The 18,495-nt window shown below is 38.7% G+C and overlaps 3 protein-coding genes across 5 annotated transcripts; 2 read left to right on the forward strand and 1 right to left on the reverse strand.

Moving 5' to 3' along the window:
* Positions 1-6,128: 6,128 nt before the first annotated feature.
* Positions 6,129-9,785, forward strand: LOC102704731 (myb family transcription factor PHL7-like). Of its 3 annotated transcripts, XM_040527786.1 has the most exons (8): positions 6,129-6,317; positions 7,383-7,611; positions 7,809-7,885; positions 7,976-8,018; positions 8,105-8,162; positions 8,684-8,753; positions 8,962-9,325; positions 9,428-9,785. In XM_040527786.1, the coding sequence occupies exons 2-8, from the start codon at positions 7,470-7,472 to the stop codon at positions 9,433-9,435; spliced, it is 762 nt and encodes a 253-aa protein (XP_040383720.1). In that variant the 5' UTR covers positions 6,129-6,317; positions 7,383-7,469; the 3' UTR covers positions 9,436-9,785. The 3 variants fall into 3 exon arrangements, with proteins under 3 accessions (XP_040383720.1, XP_040383719.1, XP_006660517.1); XM_040527785.1 differs by having other exon boundaries at positions 6,135-6,317; positions 8,962-9,785; XM_006660454.3 differs by lacking the exon at positions 6,129-6,317 and adding an exon at positions 7,178-7,272 and having other exon boundaries at positions 8,962-9,785.
* Positions 9,786-10,402: 617 nt separating this feature from the next.
* On the forward strand, positions 10,403-11,580 carry LOC102702688 (putative uncharacterized protein DDB_G0287975). The gene is made up of 3 exons (XM_015841137.2): positions 10,403-10,695; positions 10,803-10,986; positions 11,121-11,580. The coding sequence occupies exons 1-3, from the start codon at positions 10,411-10,413 to the stop codon at positions 11,174-11,176; spliced, it is 525 nt and encodes a 174-aa protein (XP_015696623.1). The 5' UTR covers positions 10,403-10,410; the 3' UTR covers positions 11,177-11,580.
* Positions 11,581-13,875: 2,295 nt separating this feature from the next.
* LOC102705372 (two pore potassium channel c) lies at positions 13,876-17,812 on the reverse strand. The gene is made up of 2 exons (XM_006660456.3): positions 16,319-17,812; positions 13,876-14,200 (listed from the first exon to the last, which is right to left on the reverse strand). The coding sequence occupies exons 1-2, from the start codon at positions 17,497-17,499 to the stop codon at positions 14,011-14,013; spliced, it is 1,371 nt and encodes a 456-aa protein (XP_006660519.2). The 5' UTR covers positions 17,500-17,812; the 3' UTR covers positions 13,876-14,010.
* Positions 17,813-18,495: the final 683 nt, after the last annotated feature.

An 18,495-nucleotide genomic window follows, 5' to 3' on the forward strand; every position in this document is an offset into this window, starting at 1 on the left:
ATATCAGTTCCTACTTTTCTATGCAAATAGGTTAATGCAGTTTCTTTTTGGGTCTACACATAGCGTTCCTATTGCCTAAACTGCTTCAGAAGCACAGGAAAAAAAAACCTTCATTTCTTAGAATCAGCAAACGGTTTTTTTTTATCAATATCGAAATTCTGTATGTAACCTCAAAATAAAAAATTATTTGACTTCGTAAGTCAACAGGAGAAGTACTTATTAAAAATTAGTTGAAGGCTGTAGCATTTCATAGACTGCTTCTTTATCGACAGGCTTTGCGACTAGAATGGCACTTGGCAGTTGGTGTATACAATCACTTGTCCTTTCAATTTCAATTATTTCTATAAAAGTACAGATCAACCACTACATCACAAATTTCACCATCACCATTTTCATTTAAAATACGATCAATTTTTTACAGATATAAGTTGTGATTGGTCACATACATGATCTGCAAGATAGAACCAGGACTACTTTTAATCGTAATATTTTAGAGTTAATAAATATTGATATATCGTTATGAAGCATACTCCCCCCAAAAAAAACTCCATCCTCACCCCACACGTATACCAGCACAGTTTACTTCCACAAACTTCAGTGCAATAATCGCTCTAATGCATGTCTCCTCACTGTCACCATCCCCAATGTATGTGTTATTCACTTTCACAAGCTCTAATATTATAATCACTTCAAATTCGAAATCTACGTGACACAAATAAAGAGTGTAAAAAAATAAAGCCTTTATGGGATGGAGGGATTTTTTTTTGGCAAATTACAAACATTATTTGCACCAATCTACACACCTTCTAGGAACACACCCATGTACACCCTCCGTCCCAAAATAAACCAATTCCTGCGTTTTTAGATTGAATTTTTAACTCTTCGTCTTATTTGAAATTTTTTTTATGATTTATATTTTTATTGTTATTACATGATAAAATATGAATAGTACTTTGTTTGTGACTATTTGTTTTTAATTTTTTAATAAAATTTTCAAATAAGATGGATGGTCAAATGCTCTATAGAAAAAACTTAGAAATCTATTTTGTTTTGGGACGGAGGAGTAGAGCTCAAAGTTGCCACCTTCTACCTGTTCTACCAGTAGGACAAAGTTAGAGAATAATGATCTCACACTCACTAAAACAATACAAAAGGTTCCAACAGGGAAAGCAGTCTCATCTAGCTTCATCTTAACCCTCATTTGTTTATGCCCTAATGCCCAATTAAGTACTCTCTCCGTATTTTTACGTATGATACCGTTGACATTTAGGATTATGTTTGACCATTCGTCTTATTCAAAATTTATATCCAAATATACAAAATTATAATGCACACTTAAAGTTCCTATAATAATAAATCATATTATAACAAAATAAGTAATAATATATAATTTTTTTAATAAGACGAATGGTCAAACGTGAACCTAAAAGTCAACGGCGTCATATAATATAAAAAAAATATAGAGGGAGCAGCATTTCAGCAACAAAGAAGAGACAGAGAAACCATTTCTCACAAGTGACTAGCCCTAAGGACAACCTTGAAGGAATATTCCGAGCATCATTTTCTGTAGATTCCTGCAATGGAAGCCTCCAAATCCAAAAAATATACTATAACTTTGGGCAACTTTCGACAACGACCAGCTGGTTTACATACAAGTACTCTCTCCTTCCCAAAAAAAACTTCATTTCTAACCTACCTCGTATATATAAAACTATAAATGCTAAAATATAATTTACTTTTTAAAACTCCAATGCATTTGTCCTTCGCCCTTTCAAATTTCAATGCATTTATTTCATATTCTACCTTATTACAATACAATAATTAATTAGAAAATAATAAAGTCGTTGAGAGACAACGACATGAGCCAAAGATAAAGTTTCTTTGGAATGGAAGTGGCATAGAATCCAGCTTTCAGGGTCTTAAAGATGAAATCGAGGTCAAACTGATGCATTTGATCTCTTTAACTTGCAACAGATGTCATGCATGGTTCCAACAGTCAGTAAAAGATTGTAATCAACCGGATATACCTCTTAGTTTCAAGAATTTGCATGGACAGTTCCAGTTCTTGTTCCTCTTCGTCAACCTTGTTGAGGGTTTCGCATTTCTACGATTTTCCCGGTTCTGGCCTGTCCTTTATAGATAATGAATTAAAAAAACCTATCCTCTGCATCTACTCTCTCCATTTCATAATGTAATGAATCTATACATATATATAAATTATATACATTCATCAATTGAGGCAAGACTAGAAAGTATCACAATATGAAACGGAGGCAGTATGATTTTTTCGGTTATGGCTAGTCTATACATATACAATATAAGTACATTCCACATTAGCTTACAAATGTTTGAACCATACGTATTTATTTTGTATATGAGTTTATAGCAAATTTCCATCCCCATTGTTTTGCCAACAATCTATAAGCATAAGCAAAAAATTTAAATTTTAAAACTTAATTTTGGGTTAATTTTAAGATTTTTTGTAATAGTTTATTTTATAATATTTGCTTTTAAATCATTGAAACACGTATATGAAGATTTTATCCATAATTATTTTTATAATTGCTAATAAATTGTTTTGCTGATACTATATATAAGCCAAACAACGAGCCTATTTATGGTCCCTACATGATTTTTAAATCAATATTCTATGCATAGTTATGTGATTTACTTGTTCTATAATTTAACATCCCTTGAAGTATCATCTCAAAAGGTTAAAAAAGAAGAAGATAATATTACCTTATCATAGCACCTTCAATATATTACTTGATTGAAGACTAAGAGCAAAACCACAAGTGAGAAAAAAGAATCATAATGGCAGTATCCAATTCTTTTTTTTACATCAACCTTTCTTTAGTACTACATCCATTTTATATTGTAAGACTTTTTAGCCTTATCCAAATTCATCAATTGATGAATGCATATAATTTATATGCATGTCTAAATTCATTAACATCAAGGTAAGGCTAGTAAGTCTTACATTGTGAAACGGAGGGAGTAAATTAAAATTAACCACCAGAGTTACCATGATATGTTTGTCTTTAGAGACAACACACAACAGAATACTTAAACATAAAAGTAGTAGTTAACTGTATCTCGGAAAACCATTTTAAAGAAAGGAGTGCCATATTATACGCTCCTATTTTGAAAAGACACTGCTATGATTTGGCCAACCATATACGGTATACCCTATATTTGGAACACTGGAATTTACCCAATTCTTATAGCATTGAACAAATTTTCATGATGTTCCGGTGAGGTTTATTATTTTGTAAAAAAAAGAGCACATGTGTGGAAAAGCAAGTAGTCTGTTCAAAGTGTTTTTTGAATGAACTTTGTAAAGATTCTAAAAATAATCCTATTGAGATCATACTTTCCACTTTGATAGCTTGATAAAACCATACTAGTACTGTACACAATGAAAATACTAGGTTTAAAAACATGGCAACGGCGGAACCAGGCCTAGAGCAAATATGACCAGAGCCTTAGGCCTAGATTCATAATCCTCTTAAAATTATGTAAAATTACAATGTAATTTTAAAAATAATTTAGTGTTGCATTGGTTTAGCCATACTCTTTAAACTTTTTTTTTCCAAACGCGGTATATATCCCATGGTCAATCGTTAGACTAACCATTAACACAAAAAATTGGAGGATCCATTTTAAGGGGTGACTGTTTGACTTTTTTTTATAAAAAAACAAATGATATATTTGTAAACAAAAATAATTTATGAATAAAAAATTCATATACAAATTTTAGCGATCTACGAGCTAAGGAAAAAAACAAACTACGGTTAAAAACCCTCAAAATTAACTCTAAATTTAAGATTAAAAATTTAATTTTTGGCTTTTAACATAAGCAGAAGCGAAAAGACGAGGAAGTAAAGTTTTGTTAAAATTGTTTAGAGAATAAGAACAATCCGTCCAAAGTGTGCGCTCTGTCCAAACTTTTCATAGAAAAGCCACTTGGTGCTGCACTTTCTAGCAGCAAAGCTTTTTTAGACCATCTACGACTTTGGACGTACCAAAATCTTCCACGTGGCACAATCTGCTACGATCCAACGGCCTGCAAACCGAGGCGAAGACGCCATTGGCCAGCGATCGATCGGAGGAGCAGGTGCGCTCCTTGTCTCTTCTAGCGTATGAAATTCAGCCTTGCGCCCGCTAAACTCGCCATATTATGAACAGGGATGATTAATCATGTCCAGGTTCATCAGGAGGCTTCATATTGCATCCAAGTTCATGCGTCAGGTTAATTAGTTAGTTGTTTGGACTGAAAGTCAACTCATCGTTCTTGTTTGTTGGTTGGTCGGGATGAGCAATTATCAGAGCTCCCATATGTGCTTATTATTATAAACTAAAATTTTTAAATTTAAAATTAGATCTAATTTTAGAGTTTTTTAATTATAATTTATTCTCTAGTCTTTTTTAAAAGATAGTTAAGAACACGTATATAAAATTTTTATTCATAAATTATTTTTTAATCATTAATTAGCGTTTCGCTTATGCTTATAATAAGCAAAAAGACGTGATTGTAAGCGTTTTACCAGGCCAGCTAGACCAGTTTGATGAAAAACACCATCATGCTAAACATATTATTATTACGTGACAGGGACGGACCTAGCCCAAAAATCGAGTGAGGACATCTTATTAGAATGGTTAGTGTGAAAAACTTATTTCCTTAATTACATATTAGTAATACACTAAGTATTAAATTTGAGTGTGTCCCTTGGATCCCACTCAGTACCCTATAGATCCGCCCCTGGTGTTATATTGCCATGTCGATATGATGGTGTGGTCAAATGGTGCAGATTTTGGAAATACATTTAGGATGATTTGTCTATATAAATACTAAAATGTGCAAGAAATCAAAATGAGTAAATATCACAACGTCATATGTATTATGATCTATGTTGCAAAAAACCATAGAGATTTTGGCACATGATACATAATCTCAGGTATTATGATACAAGAGTTTCATACAAGTACACTCAATTTAACTTACTGCTATAGCAAAACAAAATGATTAATGTTAAGTACTGCATCTTATATAATATGTATCGAAAAACCTATAAATCTTATATAATTTTGATCAAAAGTGTGCTTTTACGAAATTAAATTATCATAATAATACCTTGGTAGTGGGGGTTGGTTCTTTAACCTTTTCTTCCACTGTGCCCTGATTTTTTTTCTCGGGGTATAAAATTTATTACATAAATCATTTCCATAAATTATACTAAATTGTGAAGTAACTTATAAATCAATTAATGAGGAAAATAAAATTTTCCTTAATAAATATTTTTAGTAATAAATCAAATCACATAAAAACATTAATAATTATATAAGTTGTTTGAATAATATGAATGATCATCCAAAAGCCAATGACGTCAGATAAAAAAGACAAAGAGAATAGTTTTTGCTCAACTTAGGTGGTGTTTAGGAAAAGAGGCATTTAATCTTTGCCACTCTTATAAATGACACGTAACAGATTTGTCACTTACTACCTATTATATCGGGCCTTATATATCTATGACATATGGACCTTATGTATCTATGACATATGGGCCTAGTGACAAATATGTTGTGACCAAATATAAGAGTGGTAAAAAGTTAATTATTCCTTGAGAAAGACTAAAAAGTTTTTTAGTTCTTGCCACATCGGATGTTTAGACACTAATTTAGAGTATTAAACGTAGACTATTAATAAAACTCATCCATAATTTTGGACTAATTTACGAGATGTATCTATTGAGCCTAATTAATCGATGATTAGCCTATGTGATGCTACAGTAAACATTTGCTAATTATGGATTAATTAGACTTAAAAAATTCGTAAAGCGGATTAGCTCTTATTTATGAAATTAGTTTTTTATTAGTCTATATTTAATACTTTAAATTAGTGTCCAAATATCCGATATGATATGTACTAAAAATTTTAGCCCCATTAAAACACCCCCTTATACTCCTAAAAAGAATAATTATGTAAGTTATTTGAATAATATAAATGATCATCTAAGAATCAAACGTCAGGAAAAAAACTCAACTTATACTCGTAAAAAGAATTCTCCGACCAAACGATGATGATATCCAGAAAAGTGAAGGTCCAAACCGAAAAAGGTGCATCCGGTTCAGGTGAGAAAAGGGCGACGCGATGCCACACACACCCCAACGCGAGGAAGACGAAGACGAGAATCTCGTGGAATTCTCCTCTCCACGCCTCCGTCTCGCCGTGCGCCTCCGCTCCGGAGCCCACGCCGACCTGCTCCTCCTCCGCGCACGGATTTCGTCCTCCCCCGATCCCGCCGCTATCTCTTTCGGTACGTGCCAGGGTTTCCCCACCCCCAAATTCCGCTCACCTCACCTCCGTCCGTCCCACCCTCCGGAGGAATCTGTGTACTTTGTTCTCCATGCTTGTTTGGCTTGGTCCTCCCCACCCCCACAAAGAAGGGGAGGAGAAAAATGGAGGTGAGGTTGCCAGGTTCGGTGGGGCTGCTTGTGATGAGTTTGGTAACTTATCTGTGGAATTGGTGGTTGATTTGGTCGGTGTGACAAGGGGTGTTCTTGCTTTCGCCATGGAGCTGCTAATTGCTTTGCTTTGCTTGCTTAATTTCATTTTTTTGTAGTACTAGTAACCGAAGGCCGTCAGGAACAACGTCATGTAGGTAGGAGCGGTAGATTGGAGCAGGTTGCTTCCGTAATGTCTCACCTTGCCTGCTTAGTTCTTCATAGAACTAGTGTTGAGCAGTGTGATTCTTGGGGAGCTCTTATGTCCTCGTAAAAAGGGGTGGTTTTGGAGCCGTGTGATTCATGTGGGGGGGGGGGGGGGGGGTGTTCTTGCCTTTTTATTTTTGCAAAGCCCGTGAATCCAGAGCAAATAATCGGCCATGGTAGTAATCCGATCCGTTTGCCCATGCAAGCTGAGTGCACAATTATGTTTACCTAACAGTATGTTGTATTAAGAGTTAAGAGTGTTGCCTTGGTGAGCTTTGAGTTACGGGTCACTTGGCTACCCTTCCATGTAAAATAACACATGGGTGAAACGATTGGGTCGAGGGTATTGAATTGCACATGCTAGCTTTCTTGATTGAATACTATAATTTCATATGAATCATGACAAACGGCATCTGCCTGGTTGACTAGTGCTCTCGTCTGCAGCAGCGACCAACTTCCCTATGTAGTTAAGCTAATGATTGATCTTCCTAGAAACACTTGGGACTGTAATCATCTTCAGAAGATGGACAGAAAATTGCCGCTGCAACTTCGTACTGCTTAGTTATGTTCTACTTTTATCACCACAAAAATTGTTTGTGATCACTGTAAGTAAAACGGATCTTCTTGCTGAAAATTATCTAATATGTGCCTCTCGGATGTATTTTTCCCAGGTGATGATCATTGTATTAACCAAGATCTGAATCTAGTGCTGGGCTGCTGGCCCAACTGTAGTAACTCAGTTTGCTCATCTACAGCATATGGAATTAGGTGGCAACAATATGGGCCCAGATAATGGAGCAAACAACAATTCCAACTTGGCTGCAAGGCAACGCTTACGGTGGACAAATGAGCTGCACGAAAGATTTGTTGAAGCTGTTACTCAACTTGGTGGTCCGGATAGTATGTATTCATACTGCAATTGCGTTTTCATTTATTTGATTTTGTTAAACATATATAGAGACTGTTCTGTGTACATGTTTTTTTTGGATATGATAACCATGTTGATTCATGTAATCCTGTTCTCTTACCATTTAACTTACTACATGAAACAGTAAATTTCTGTTTCTGCTAACACTTGAATTCCTCAATTGTGTCAGGAGCAACTCCAAAAGGAGTTCTAAGGATTATGGGTGTGCAAGGATTGACAATATACCATGTGAAAAGTCACTTACAGGTATGTATTGTTACAGTGTGTCACTTCTCCTTTAATATCTTCTGCAGCTCATTCTTTTTGTCCTATTTAATTCCTCATTTATGTTTCTAGAAATACAGGCTCGCGAAGTACATTCCTGACTCTTCAGCTGATGGTACGTGAAAAATCTCATTATCATGCATTGGCGTATTTAGTACTCAATATGCTTTTAGCTTATCCTAATTTTTGTTTCCTTGGTAGGTAACAAGGCTGAAAACAAAGATCCTGGGGATTTGCTTGCTGGACTTGAAGGATCCTCGTAAGTATACCTGAGCCCAATTATTTCCCCCATATTGTCTTTTGTAAGAAAAAATCTACTGACATACTGTTATGGCATGAGATGGAAGTATGTGATGTATGCCACATTTTACCATTTACTAGCAAATCTACCATGACCAACTCTCATGAAATTGTTTTGCATGCTGTTAGGCAAATACCACTTTCCAAATTGTAGTCCCTCAGCAAGAATAGGCTTCTGCTGGATTGAAACTGAAACTACTATTGTTGTTTCTTTCACCCACCATTGAAATGCCTTAAGGTTGATCAATATGCTTTCTTCTTTTTAGTTAAAAAAATTCACCCATTTGCTTTTGCGGTTTTGCCTCTTCTATTTATCTTCTGTAAGATTTTGTTGCCTATTTTATCCATGCCTTCTTTGCTGTATGGGGTTATTCTTGAAATGTACTGCAAGCTTTTTAATGGACAGTTCTGATGTGTTACTGTTTGATTGATGCTATTCTCCAACTGAAATTTTCATGGGAACCTTTTTTCCCTGCACAGTGGATTACAGATATCTGAAGCTCTCAAACTGCAGATGGAGGTCCAAAAACGTCTACATGAACAGTTAGAAGTAAGTTTTTGTGGAAGTTCCATTCATGATATAATTGCTAGCTTCTAATGTTTGTACTCTAGCCCCTTTGCAAACCTATATATATATATCTATAAAGCCTGTTCCGGAGCTACCATTCCAAATTTTTGCAAAGAATTGCATGGAACAATTCATCAAATATTTGTGGTTAAAATCAATGACTATATGATACTATGAACATTCTTTTCAGGTACAAAGGCAGCTGCAGTTGCGAATTGAAGCGCAGGGCAAGTACCTCAAAAAGATCATTGAGGAGCAGCAGCGTCTTGGTGGTGTGAAATCTGAAACACCCGCTGCCAGCGCTATCACATTATCAAGTGATCAATTCCCTGACTCTGAAAGGACTGGCCCCTCGACTCCTGCACCGATATCTGAATCTCCAACTCAAGGTGTACCTTCAAATAGGGACAATGGAGGGCGAAACGAAGAAACCAAGAGCCCCCATCGTGAGGATTCTCTGTCCCACCCTGAACCACTAACCCCTGATTCCAACTGTCAGCCTGGTTCTCCTACCGTTAGTCCAAAGCATGAGAGGGCAGCAAAGAGGCAACGAGGTAATGGCACAGAGTTCTCGGAGACTGACTTCACCCTTCCTCATTCTATCTTCGAGTCGAGTTCAGGGTCAGAGTTCCAACAATGTTCCATGTCCTACTCAGGTCATTAGCCTCCGGGGATTCCATCCTCACCACAACTTTGCTAGCTTGTTCAAGACGAAGTAATGATCAGGATCCCTGTTTGTAGCTCTCAGTAGTGTATTTTTATGTCTCAGTGGAGATGTTGGTAGACAGAAGTTGTAGGTCTTCAGATGATTGTTTACATGATACTACATATGACAGCTATTTAATCTAGTAACTTTGTGGCATGTAAAGTTTATCGGCTGTTGAGTTGAGAAGTTTGAAGGTTGTGCTTTGTCGCTTCTCTACTCTTTTGGGTAAACTTTATTGACAAAAGTGTAACACAAACTATGTTTCGCCCACAATTTGTTGTAATGTGATCAGAAGCAAATTCCGTTGATGCAATGCTCTTACACTGGGGAAACTTACATTTATGCTGTCTTTTCTATAATTGTTTCTGTTATTTCCATTTATATGAGTACTGGAACCATATTCTTCTGCTCTATATTGCTGGCATATATCATGTGTGAAGTCTATCATTCATGGAAGGTGACTCTGGTAAACACTAGGATTATTTGGAAAAAAAAAAGATTCAATCCCATTCTGGCATGTCTGCCTATGGCCCCGTTTAACCCACCAGTTTACAAATCATATAAGACAAAAAGTTGGCTTAAAATCTTAAACCAATAAACCTAAGCCTAACCAATGGAGGACCTTAGTACAGCTCCAGCTACTGGATCCTGGTTTCCTGCTGCTGAAACTGTGCCAAAATATGGCTACTGGATCCATCGATCTGGATTTGTGCCGAAACCGTTGTAGATCCTCCAAAATATAGAGCTAGAAGCCTAGAACTATGCTGAAAACAGTTGTAGATACTCCAAGAAATAGAGAATTAGTTAATACATTTTGGGACGACGCTAGTATGATATTGTAAACTAGATCCCAATTCGATATCTTGTAACAAATCTTATCTTTATCCTATTATTGTTCTGGCGCGAAGCAAAGAAATAATTTGGGGGAAAGAAATGGCGGGAAAGCAGCAATGTAGCACGCCATTTTTGGCGCCAAACGCGCAGAAAAATCCCACCTTTCTTCTTCTTTGTTCCCCCTTCCTTCGCCTCCACCCACCGGACCGGGAGAAGCGGGCGGCGATGCAGATCCGAGTGCGGTGCGGGTGCGGCGAGGCGTCGTGCCCGGAGTGGGCGGTGGTGGAGGTGCAGGGCGTGGTGCAGCCGCAGCCGTCCTTCTCCGGCCGCATCCAGGGCCTCCACATCGGCCGCCTCTGCGCCGCCGCCTCCCCGTCTTCCAAGGCAAGAACGAAACCTCGCCGCCGGTCTCGTCTCCCCCTCTCGACCATCTCGAATCCGCCATAACTCTCTCTCTCTCTCTCTCTCGATTGATTCGATCGCCCGTGCAGGCGGCGTTCACCTTCACCGTGGGGTACCATGAGCTTGCCGGCACCAAGGTGACGCTCAAGAAGCCTCTCCTGGTGCTGAGGAAGCAGAAGACGTCGACGACGACGGCGGAGACGGAGCTGGAGGTGATCGGCGTCATCCGGCACAAGATCCTCTTCAAGGACAGGCCCAAGGCACTCATCTCAAGTAATCGACCAAACTTACTAATCACTCGACCAATTGAAATGTTCTTGAACTCCAATGAATCAACTCGCTAATGAATTTCGAGCAGAGATTAGCAAATTTGATTCTTTTTTCTGGGGGATGGCGATTTTATGCAGAGCCGCAGGTGAAGGAGAAGAAGACACTGCCGGCGCCGCCACCTCCAGCATCCTAGCAGCTGACGCCGATGCAGCTAAGATCAATCAAAACGCTGCCTTTGCCTTTGCTGCTGCCGCTGCTGCTGCTGCTGCTGTAGTTTTAGGATGAAGTGAAGAACTAACTAGTCATGGTTGTTCGTGTTCTTGGGGTTATCACTGGATTAGCCCTTTGTGATTGTTCTTGCTCTCTGCAATCAGTTTTTGAGGCGCATCAATGACAAATCTTCCTCTTTTTTATTTTTTGCGAGGATAATAGTATCAAATGACAAGACTGCTACACGAATACACGATAATTATTTTCACCTGATGCAGCCTGACAATTCCAAGATCTAATCCGATATGGCGCTCTCTTGTTTATCTTAATGTTTGCTCTATTATTTATGTTAATGTTGCTCCCTCTATTTCAAATTATAAGATTTGATTGTATCTAGATTTATTAATGGATCAATGAATATCCAGATTTGTTATTATTCATATAATCTAATATAATCTAAGGAGTAGAACATTTTATAACGTGAATCAGAGTTAATAATACAGAATCACAATTGATGGGGATGAGTTTGTGATGGGCCAGACCATCATAATTATACCAGTAAGGGTAGGCAGCTGTGATCGAAATTTCACTTGATTAACAGTTCACTTTCCACTTAATTATTAGCAGTTTACTTTTCGTTTACTCCATCCTCTTTAATAGAAGGCGCAGTAGATTTTTATATGAATTTTGACTAAATTGTCTTATTAACAAAATTAATGTAAATATGCAAAATTATAAATATCTTTTATAATAAAATAAGTTATAGCAAAATTAATCTTGAATGGTCAAACACCATGTTCAAAAGTCAAACAACATAATCTATTAAAAATAAAAATGGAGAGAACAACATACATTCCTCACATGTGGTTGATTGTTTGGCTTTTACAACATATTTATAATTAAAAATTAACTTATGAATGAAATTTTTATATATGTGTTTTTAGCCATCTAAAAGACAAGGCTGGATAAAAAACCCTAAAATCAACTCTAAATTTGAGTAAAGCAAAAAGATTAGACTCAAAGCGTTGATAAAAAGTGGAGTGGAAACCCCATATTATGGGATGAGGATAAGCTACATTTGCAGCTTTGACTGTAACTTATGTAGTCCATCCATTCGACTATTAAATGAGCAACCAATGGCTGGATTAGGGATGACAACGGGTCATTTGGTGTGGGTAGAGCAATTATCCATCCGCAAACTTGAAGGCCGCGGGTAGAATTTTCTACCCGTATCCGTACTCGCGGGAAAATCTAATACTTGTACCCGGCGGGTATCGGGTACCCGTTGGGTCTACCATTTCACATGTTAAAAGCACATCAAAATAACCATCCCAGCATAACTAAACATATTGCTCGTAATACAATATTGTATCACACATGAAAAGTTAAACAAATACAACATATTGCTCATAATAAAATATTCTAACAATTACAACAAACTAATTATAGCAATAATAACAACACATCGCACATTATCCGATGTTCAGATTCAATCATTCGATATTGCATCACACATCAAAAGTTTAAGACATAGGTCATATCAAGCTAAACGGGAATACATCACAAATATTATTGCATGAATAACATAATAAATTTTCAGCCAAAATTCAACGGGTACTCGATAGGTTATCCGCGGGTGGAGAAAAATACCCGTGCCCTTACCCGTATCGATTTGGATCGAGCACAGATATTACCCGCAGGTAAAAAATCGTACCCGTACCCATTCCCGTCGGGTTGGGTAGCCGTACCCGGATTGCCACTGCTTGATGTAGAGCTACTCGTTTCCCTGTAGCTACTTAGCAAACCTAAATTAAGTTATTCAAAACTTTATGAAGTAGTATTTTGTAACTAGAAAGTATAAACATTGTTTACCTATGAATATCTGCAAAAAAGTGGCAATGTAATTTATTACTTTGCTTAAGCTGAGAGTTTTATCTTTTCCTAGGGTAGAACACATTGAGCATAACTATTTAACCATTATATTCCTAATCCCATGAATTTTTTCTATCCATAATCTGCAAAATAACCAGTAAAGGAAAGAAGAGATAGTGCCTTAGATCTACCAGTTGGTATTCAGTTGAACGGTGGATCATTCAAGACTGCTTAAGTTGCAGTCATAGCTGCAACTGCAAGTCTGCAGCTGATCGCGATCCCATATTATGCGTCCCATATAATGTCCATAAATAAATACTACAAAAGAGATACTCAGTCTTAATCCTGCGTCCACGAATTCAGAGCCAAATGAGAGGAATTGTCAACAATCAGAGGCAAAAAATCCAAAATAAGTTTGATGACAAAGGCTGATGTCGCCTTCACAGTGTCAGCAGCAGAGACTTCGTCATCAAATCATTATGAAAAAAATGTCTGGTGTCTACTAGTACAAAGTACACAGAAACAGATATGGAGTGCTCATCTTTCTTGCCTCACCAACCAACCAGAATTATATGGACAATAGGGTCCACATCTGAAGAAATCGTTCCATGCAGCACAACATTGGCCATGATAATTTTCAGAACATAAAGGACAAATGTCCACCATCCAACCTACCATATATATATATATAAAATCTGAATTAATAGCCTTGTATAATTGTTCCTATTTACATCTTCCTATTCACAGCAGTGATCTTCTCACCCTTTCTAGGGTAGAATCATAGCTGGAGGGCAGCAACTACTTTGCTGGACCTATCCTACCATCAATGGTTGCTTTCTGAATTCAGCGGAGGAAGCTTCCTAGCTCCACCCTTGATGATTCAGCATATCTTACATGAGCAAAATGCTTACTACTCTACGGTTTTCCTGCGTCTTGCAACATCTATTATGATTTCTTCCCCTTTTTCTTTTCACTAAGGTCAGTGACCAAGTGATGACTTTCGAGAAGATCTGAAAGCGTAATCTTCCCACAGTTCCCTGTGTCCAGCCTTTGGAATTGGTCACAGATCATAATGATGTCTTTTTCTGAAATCTTTCCCATCTCCTTGAGCTTGTAAATTACAAATTCTGATTTCCTGAATAACAAAAAAACACAAAAGATGATCAAAACAATAACCAATACAGCTAGAAATTGCATTATTCTGGGATTATGACAAAATGATAAACATCCATGCTATTCCAGGAGGATAGCTGTCGTGGACGTTGGGACAAGGTCCATCAGCCCTGGCCATGGAGGAGCTCAGAGGGGGCACAAATGAACAGTACTGTTTTTTTACTATACTGTTCAAGTGCACACATCCCCACACTCCTCCATGGCCATGGGGCCTTGGCATAATACCCATGACAATAGCTCTCAACCAATTGTGGCAGATTCAGCGATGATCAATACATAATATTGGTAATGCTCTATAAACTAAAAGTTATCATCAAGCTATACGTCAATGTGGATTGTGGACAGAGTTTTATTACTACAGCTTTGTAGCTACCATATGCGAACAATGTGCTCCAAAATAAAATGTTATGCATATTATGTGAAAGTACTGTTGTTAGGCTTATGATTGTATTCTGCAGCTATTACATAATAAGCTTGCAGTATTGGAGATTAAATCAACCACACTAAAAGGTTTTAGTTTTCTAGGTATTTATGAACACACAACGATTTAATCTCTAGCAAATCAATCTAACACATCAAGCAAAGGACCAAGTAAATACAGTTCAAATAAACAAGCCAAAAGGTGTTCCCACTGTTTCACAATAATAGCCAGCCATCACCTAGATACAGAGAACAAAATATATGGTCAAGAAAAGAATGTTATATCATTATAAATTGAAATGCTCTCACTATGCAGCAGCACATTCTTCAAACTTCAAATGTTCTGAATTCATAATGTCATATTCCTCTGTTGACAAACTGTCAAGCTCTTCTGGTTTAGTATTTCTTTTGTTTACTAGACGTTAAATTGCATAATACATTTTTATTGTTTCTTCTGAGATGTGAAATGTGTTAAAACTATACAAGAAACGAGAATAAAGATGATTCCAATCCATTGACTACACAGTGAGTTTATTCATTTCATTCGTTTTATATTCCTTCCTTCCCTCTGTTCATAAATAAATGCCATTTATGAAGGCAACAAAATGTTTTAAACTGCTTCACATACAAAAAGGTCATTTTTTCAGAGCATATCTCAGTTTCTCATTTTCTCTTATAGTGTGATATATCCACAAATCGCAAACAGTGGCCCGTCTCCAAGCACAAATTGTTTAACACTTCTCAGATCTTCCATTTCAATAAATCCAAAATTCCAGTATCATAGAACTCATAATATCACTAAGCTGAGGTGTTTGTTTACCAGCTCTCTCCTGATTTCTCATTTACCTTAAGCACAAGAGTTATGAATTCCCATGTGTAATGTACAACCCACAAAAGCCAATAATCATCTATATAAATTGCGAGTCTGAAAATTCAATGTCCAATTGTACCAGTATCTAAGGCATATGCAAAACTAAAAGAAGTCCAAATTCGTAGTACTAGGATACGTTTAATCCAGTACTAGTTTTTTCTATTTTACGGAGGGTGTAGATGCTATCATGCTAATGTTCCTTGCTTACCATTCATTTTCCTCTTTCCATAAATTAGGCCTCTGTTGCACCTTACATTAGTTGCAACTAAGTTGCATACTAAAACGAACTACAGTCCACTCCAAGAACTAGAGAGCACCAAAAACAATATGTCAACACCCAACAACCTAGTAAACAACCAGTATTACTAGGTTGCTTAGATTCATATGGATGTTAATGAATCTAGACACATATATAAATTATATACATTCATCAATGAATGAATTTAGACAAAGCTAAAAAGTCTTACAATATGAAATGGAGGTAGTAATTAACTAGTGGAGATGAAAGCCTTCTGTTAACTTGTGACTAATAACATTGCCTGGTCATTTGACCTTCTACTAATGTCATAATGTGCTGGTGTCCAACTGCCACATATGCTGACTAATGTTTGGAAAATCTATACCTGTCTAAGTAACTTTGTTGGATGTTCTCCAAAGATCCATTTCAATTGCAAATTGGTAGATCATCATAAGGAAAAAAACAAGAAGTATATATGTATATGTGCACATTTTCTAAGAAACATGGTTAATGCAAGCAGGAAAAGAATAGCTAAAGCCTCTACGACTTACGTGACATATCCGTTGTTGTCGATATCTGCAGCTAGAAACTCTGACACAGTCATGTCTCTCGACAGCACCCAGTTAGCCATTGCGCGGTGCCTCTTGTCAATCCTCATCTCCGCCAAGTAGAGGAATGCCCGTGCAACAGCCAGAGTCGACACGAGCAGCCACGCGGACGCAAAGAGCCGCCCAGCCAGTGTCTGGAACGCATGATCACCATACCCAACGGTGGTCACTGACATCACAGCGAGGTAAACAGCATCGAGCCAACCCATGTTCTCGACCCTCTGGAGCACCGCGGCGCCAACTCCCACGCAGATGGCCACCACGGCAAGCGCGAGCGCGACCTTCATGCGCACACGCATCCGGCCCTTCTTGAGATCAAAGATGTAATTGTGCCGGTGCTTGCGCACAGAGCGGGGATTCTTGAGCGCGGTGATGAGGAGGTGCTCCTGGAGGTCGAGCACATAGGAGACCATCCCTGATAGGAGGATGTCGATGAAGCCAAATCCGATGAGGACAAAGGAGATGGAGAAGAGCTTCGCGGCGGGGGTCGCCGGGGTGATGTCTCCGTAGCCGATGGTGCAGAGCGTGACGATGCAGAAGTAGAGCGCGTCGGCGACGGGGTGGGTAGGGCCGGCGGAGGAGGTGAAGTTGCCCGGCAGGGCGGCGTAGAAAGTGACGCCCAGGGAGAGGTAGGCGAGCAGGAAGAGGAAGGCGTGCAGCACGATGGCCGGGCGCCGAGGGGGAGGCGGTGGGCTCCGGCTGTCCCCCGCGGCGGCGAGCATCGCCGCGTTGAGCGGCGCCATGGCCGGCGCGGTGCGCGAGCGGTGGAGGTTGGTGCGTGCCTCGGAGATGAAGCCGAACAGCGAGGGCGGGTTGGGCGGGGGGTTCTCCTCGTCGGAGGGAGGCGAGGAGGAGCAGGACGGCACATCGAGGTCATCCCCGGGCACACGCCGCCAGTGCCTCCCCCTCGAGGGGCACGGCGGGGGCGGAGGAGGAGGCGGGGGAGGCGGCGGCGGCGGCGGCGGTGGCGGATGCGCGCCGAAGATGATCCGGTCCTTATACGAGGACGCCGGCGAAGGGCAGGGGGAGAGGGGAGGGGAGAAGCGGGAGACCTCGGCGTGCTCCGGCAGCGGGTGGAGCAGGTGCTGGGGCGGCGACGGCTGCAGCAGCGGCTCCGTGTCCATGGACGAGCACCCTTGTGGGGTGCGGGGGTTTCTTGATTCTCCCCGGAATCCGGCTCCGGCGGTTTCCTTTGAATCCGGCCGCGGGATTCCTCACTGGATGATACGATTCCCGCGGGCCTGGAGGGAAGCAGATGGGATCGGATTGGTCGGATTGTTGGGGACCCCGTCGGCGGCGGCGAGGCGAGGAGGAAGACGATGAGAGAAGCGATGTGGCCGCGACGTCTACTTGACGACGGCGAAGTAAATTTCCCCTTCTCGGTTTGATTTTTATGTTATTGTGATAAATAAATAAATACATAAATATTACCTTTATCTGGTACTCGTGCCAATGCTAGGATAAATACGTATTATATTAAACTATTAATCCATAGATGGTTCTACGGAATACCAAGACATAACGAAAGGAGAAGCAGATAAATAATACTACTCCGCCATAAAATATAAATATTCGCGAGTTGCTCAAAAGAGAGTTAGGCCGAGAAGAAAATGCTACGACATCGCTGGATAAACAAGTACTACCTTCGTCTCATAATAATATTTGACGTTTCATAAAAAATACCAAGATAATATATTTACAAACAAAAAATAGTTTATGAATAAAATTTTTATATATATATTCTTAGCTATAAAAACAAAGATAATATAATAATCTACGATAAAAAATTCTCAAAATAAAATTTAACTTTAAAGCTGAAAATTTAAAATCAAAATATAAATGTGTTATATTTTAAATGTGTTATATTTCTAATCAAAGTAAATTAGAGTCTGTAGTATTATTGAATATATTTCGTGTGCGTGGCTGGAGATACGAGGAAATAAATAATGACAGGGATGGGAGGGGAGCATAAGCGCCGTACGTTTCCCAACAACATGTATTTATGTGGTATGTGGGTAGACTTTTTCTTTTTAAATTTAAACGGCACTAAATGTGGGAATGTTTGCCTGGAAAGTTTGAATTTTTCACCTGATTTTATTGTTTACTCACTCCAATTTAAT

The sequence above is a fragment of the Oryza brachyantha genome, chromosome 9, assembly GCF_000231095.2.
Source record: "Oryza brachyantha chromosome 9, ObraRS2, whole genome shotgun sequence".
NCBI classification, from domain to species: Eukaryota; Viridiplantae; Streptophyta; class Magnoliopsida; order Poales; family Poaceae; genus Oryza; species Oryza brachyantha.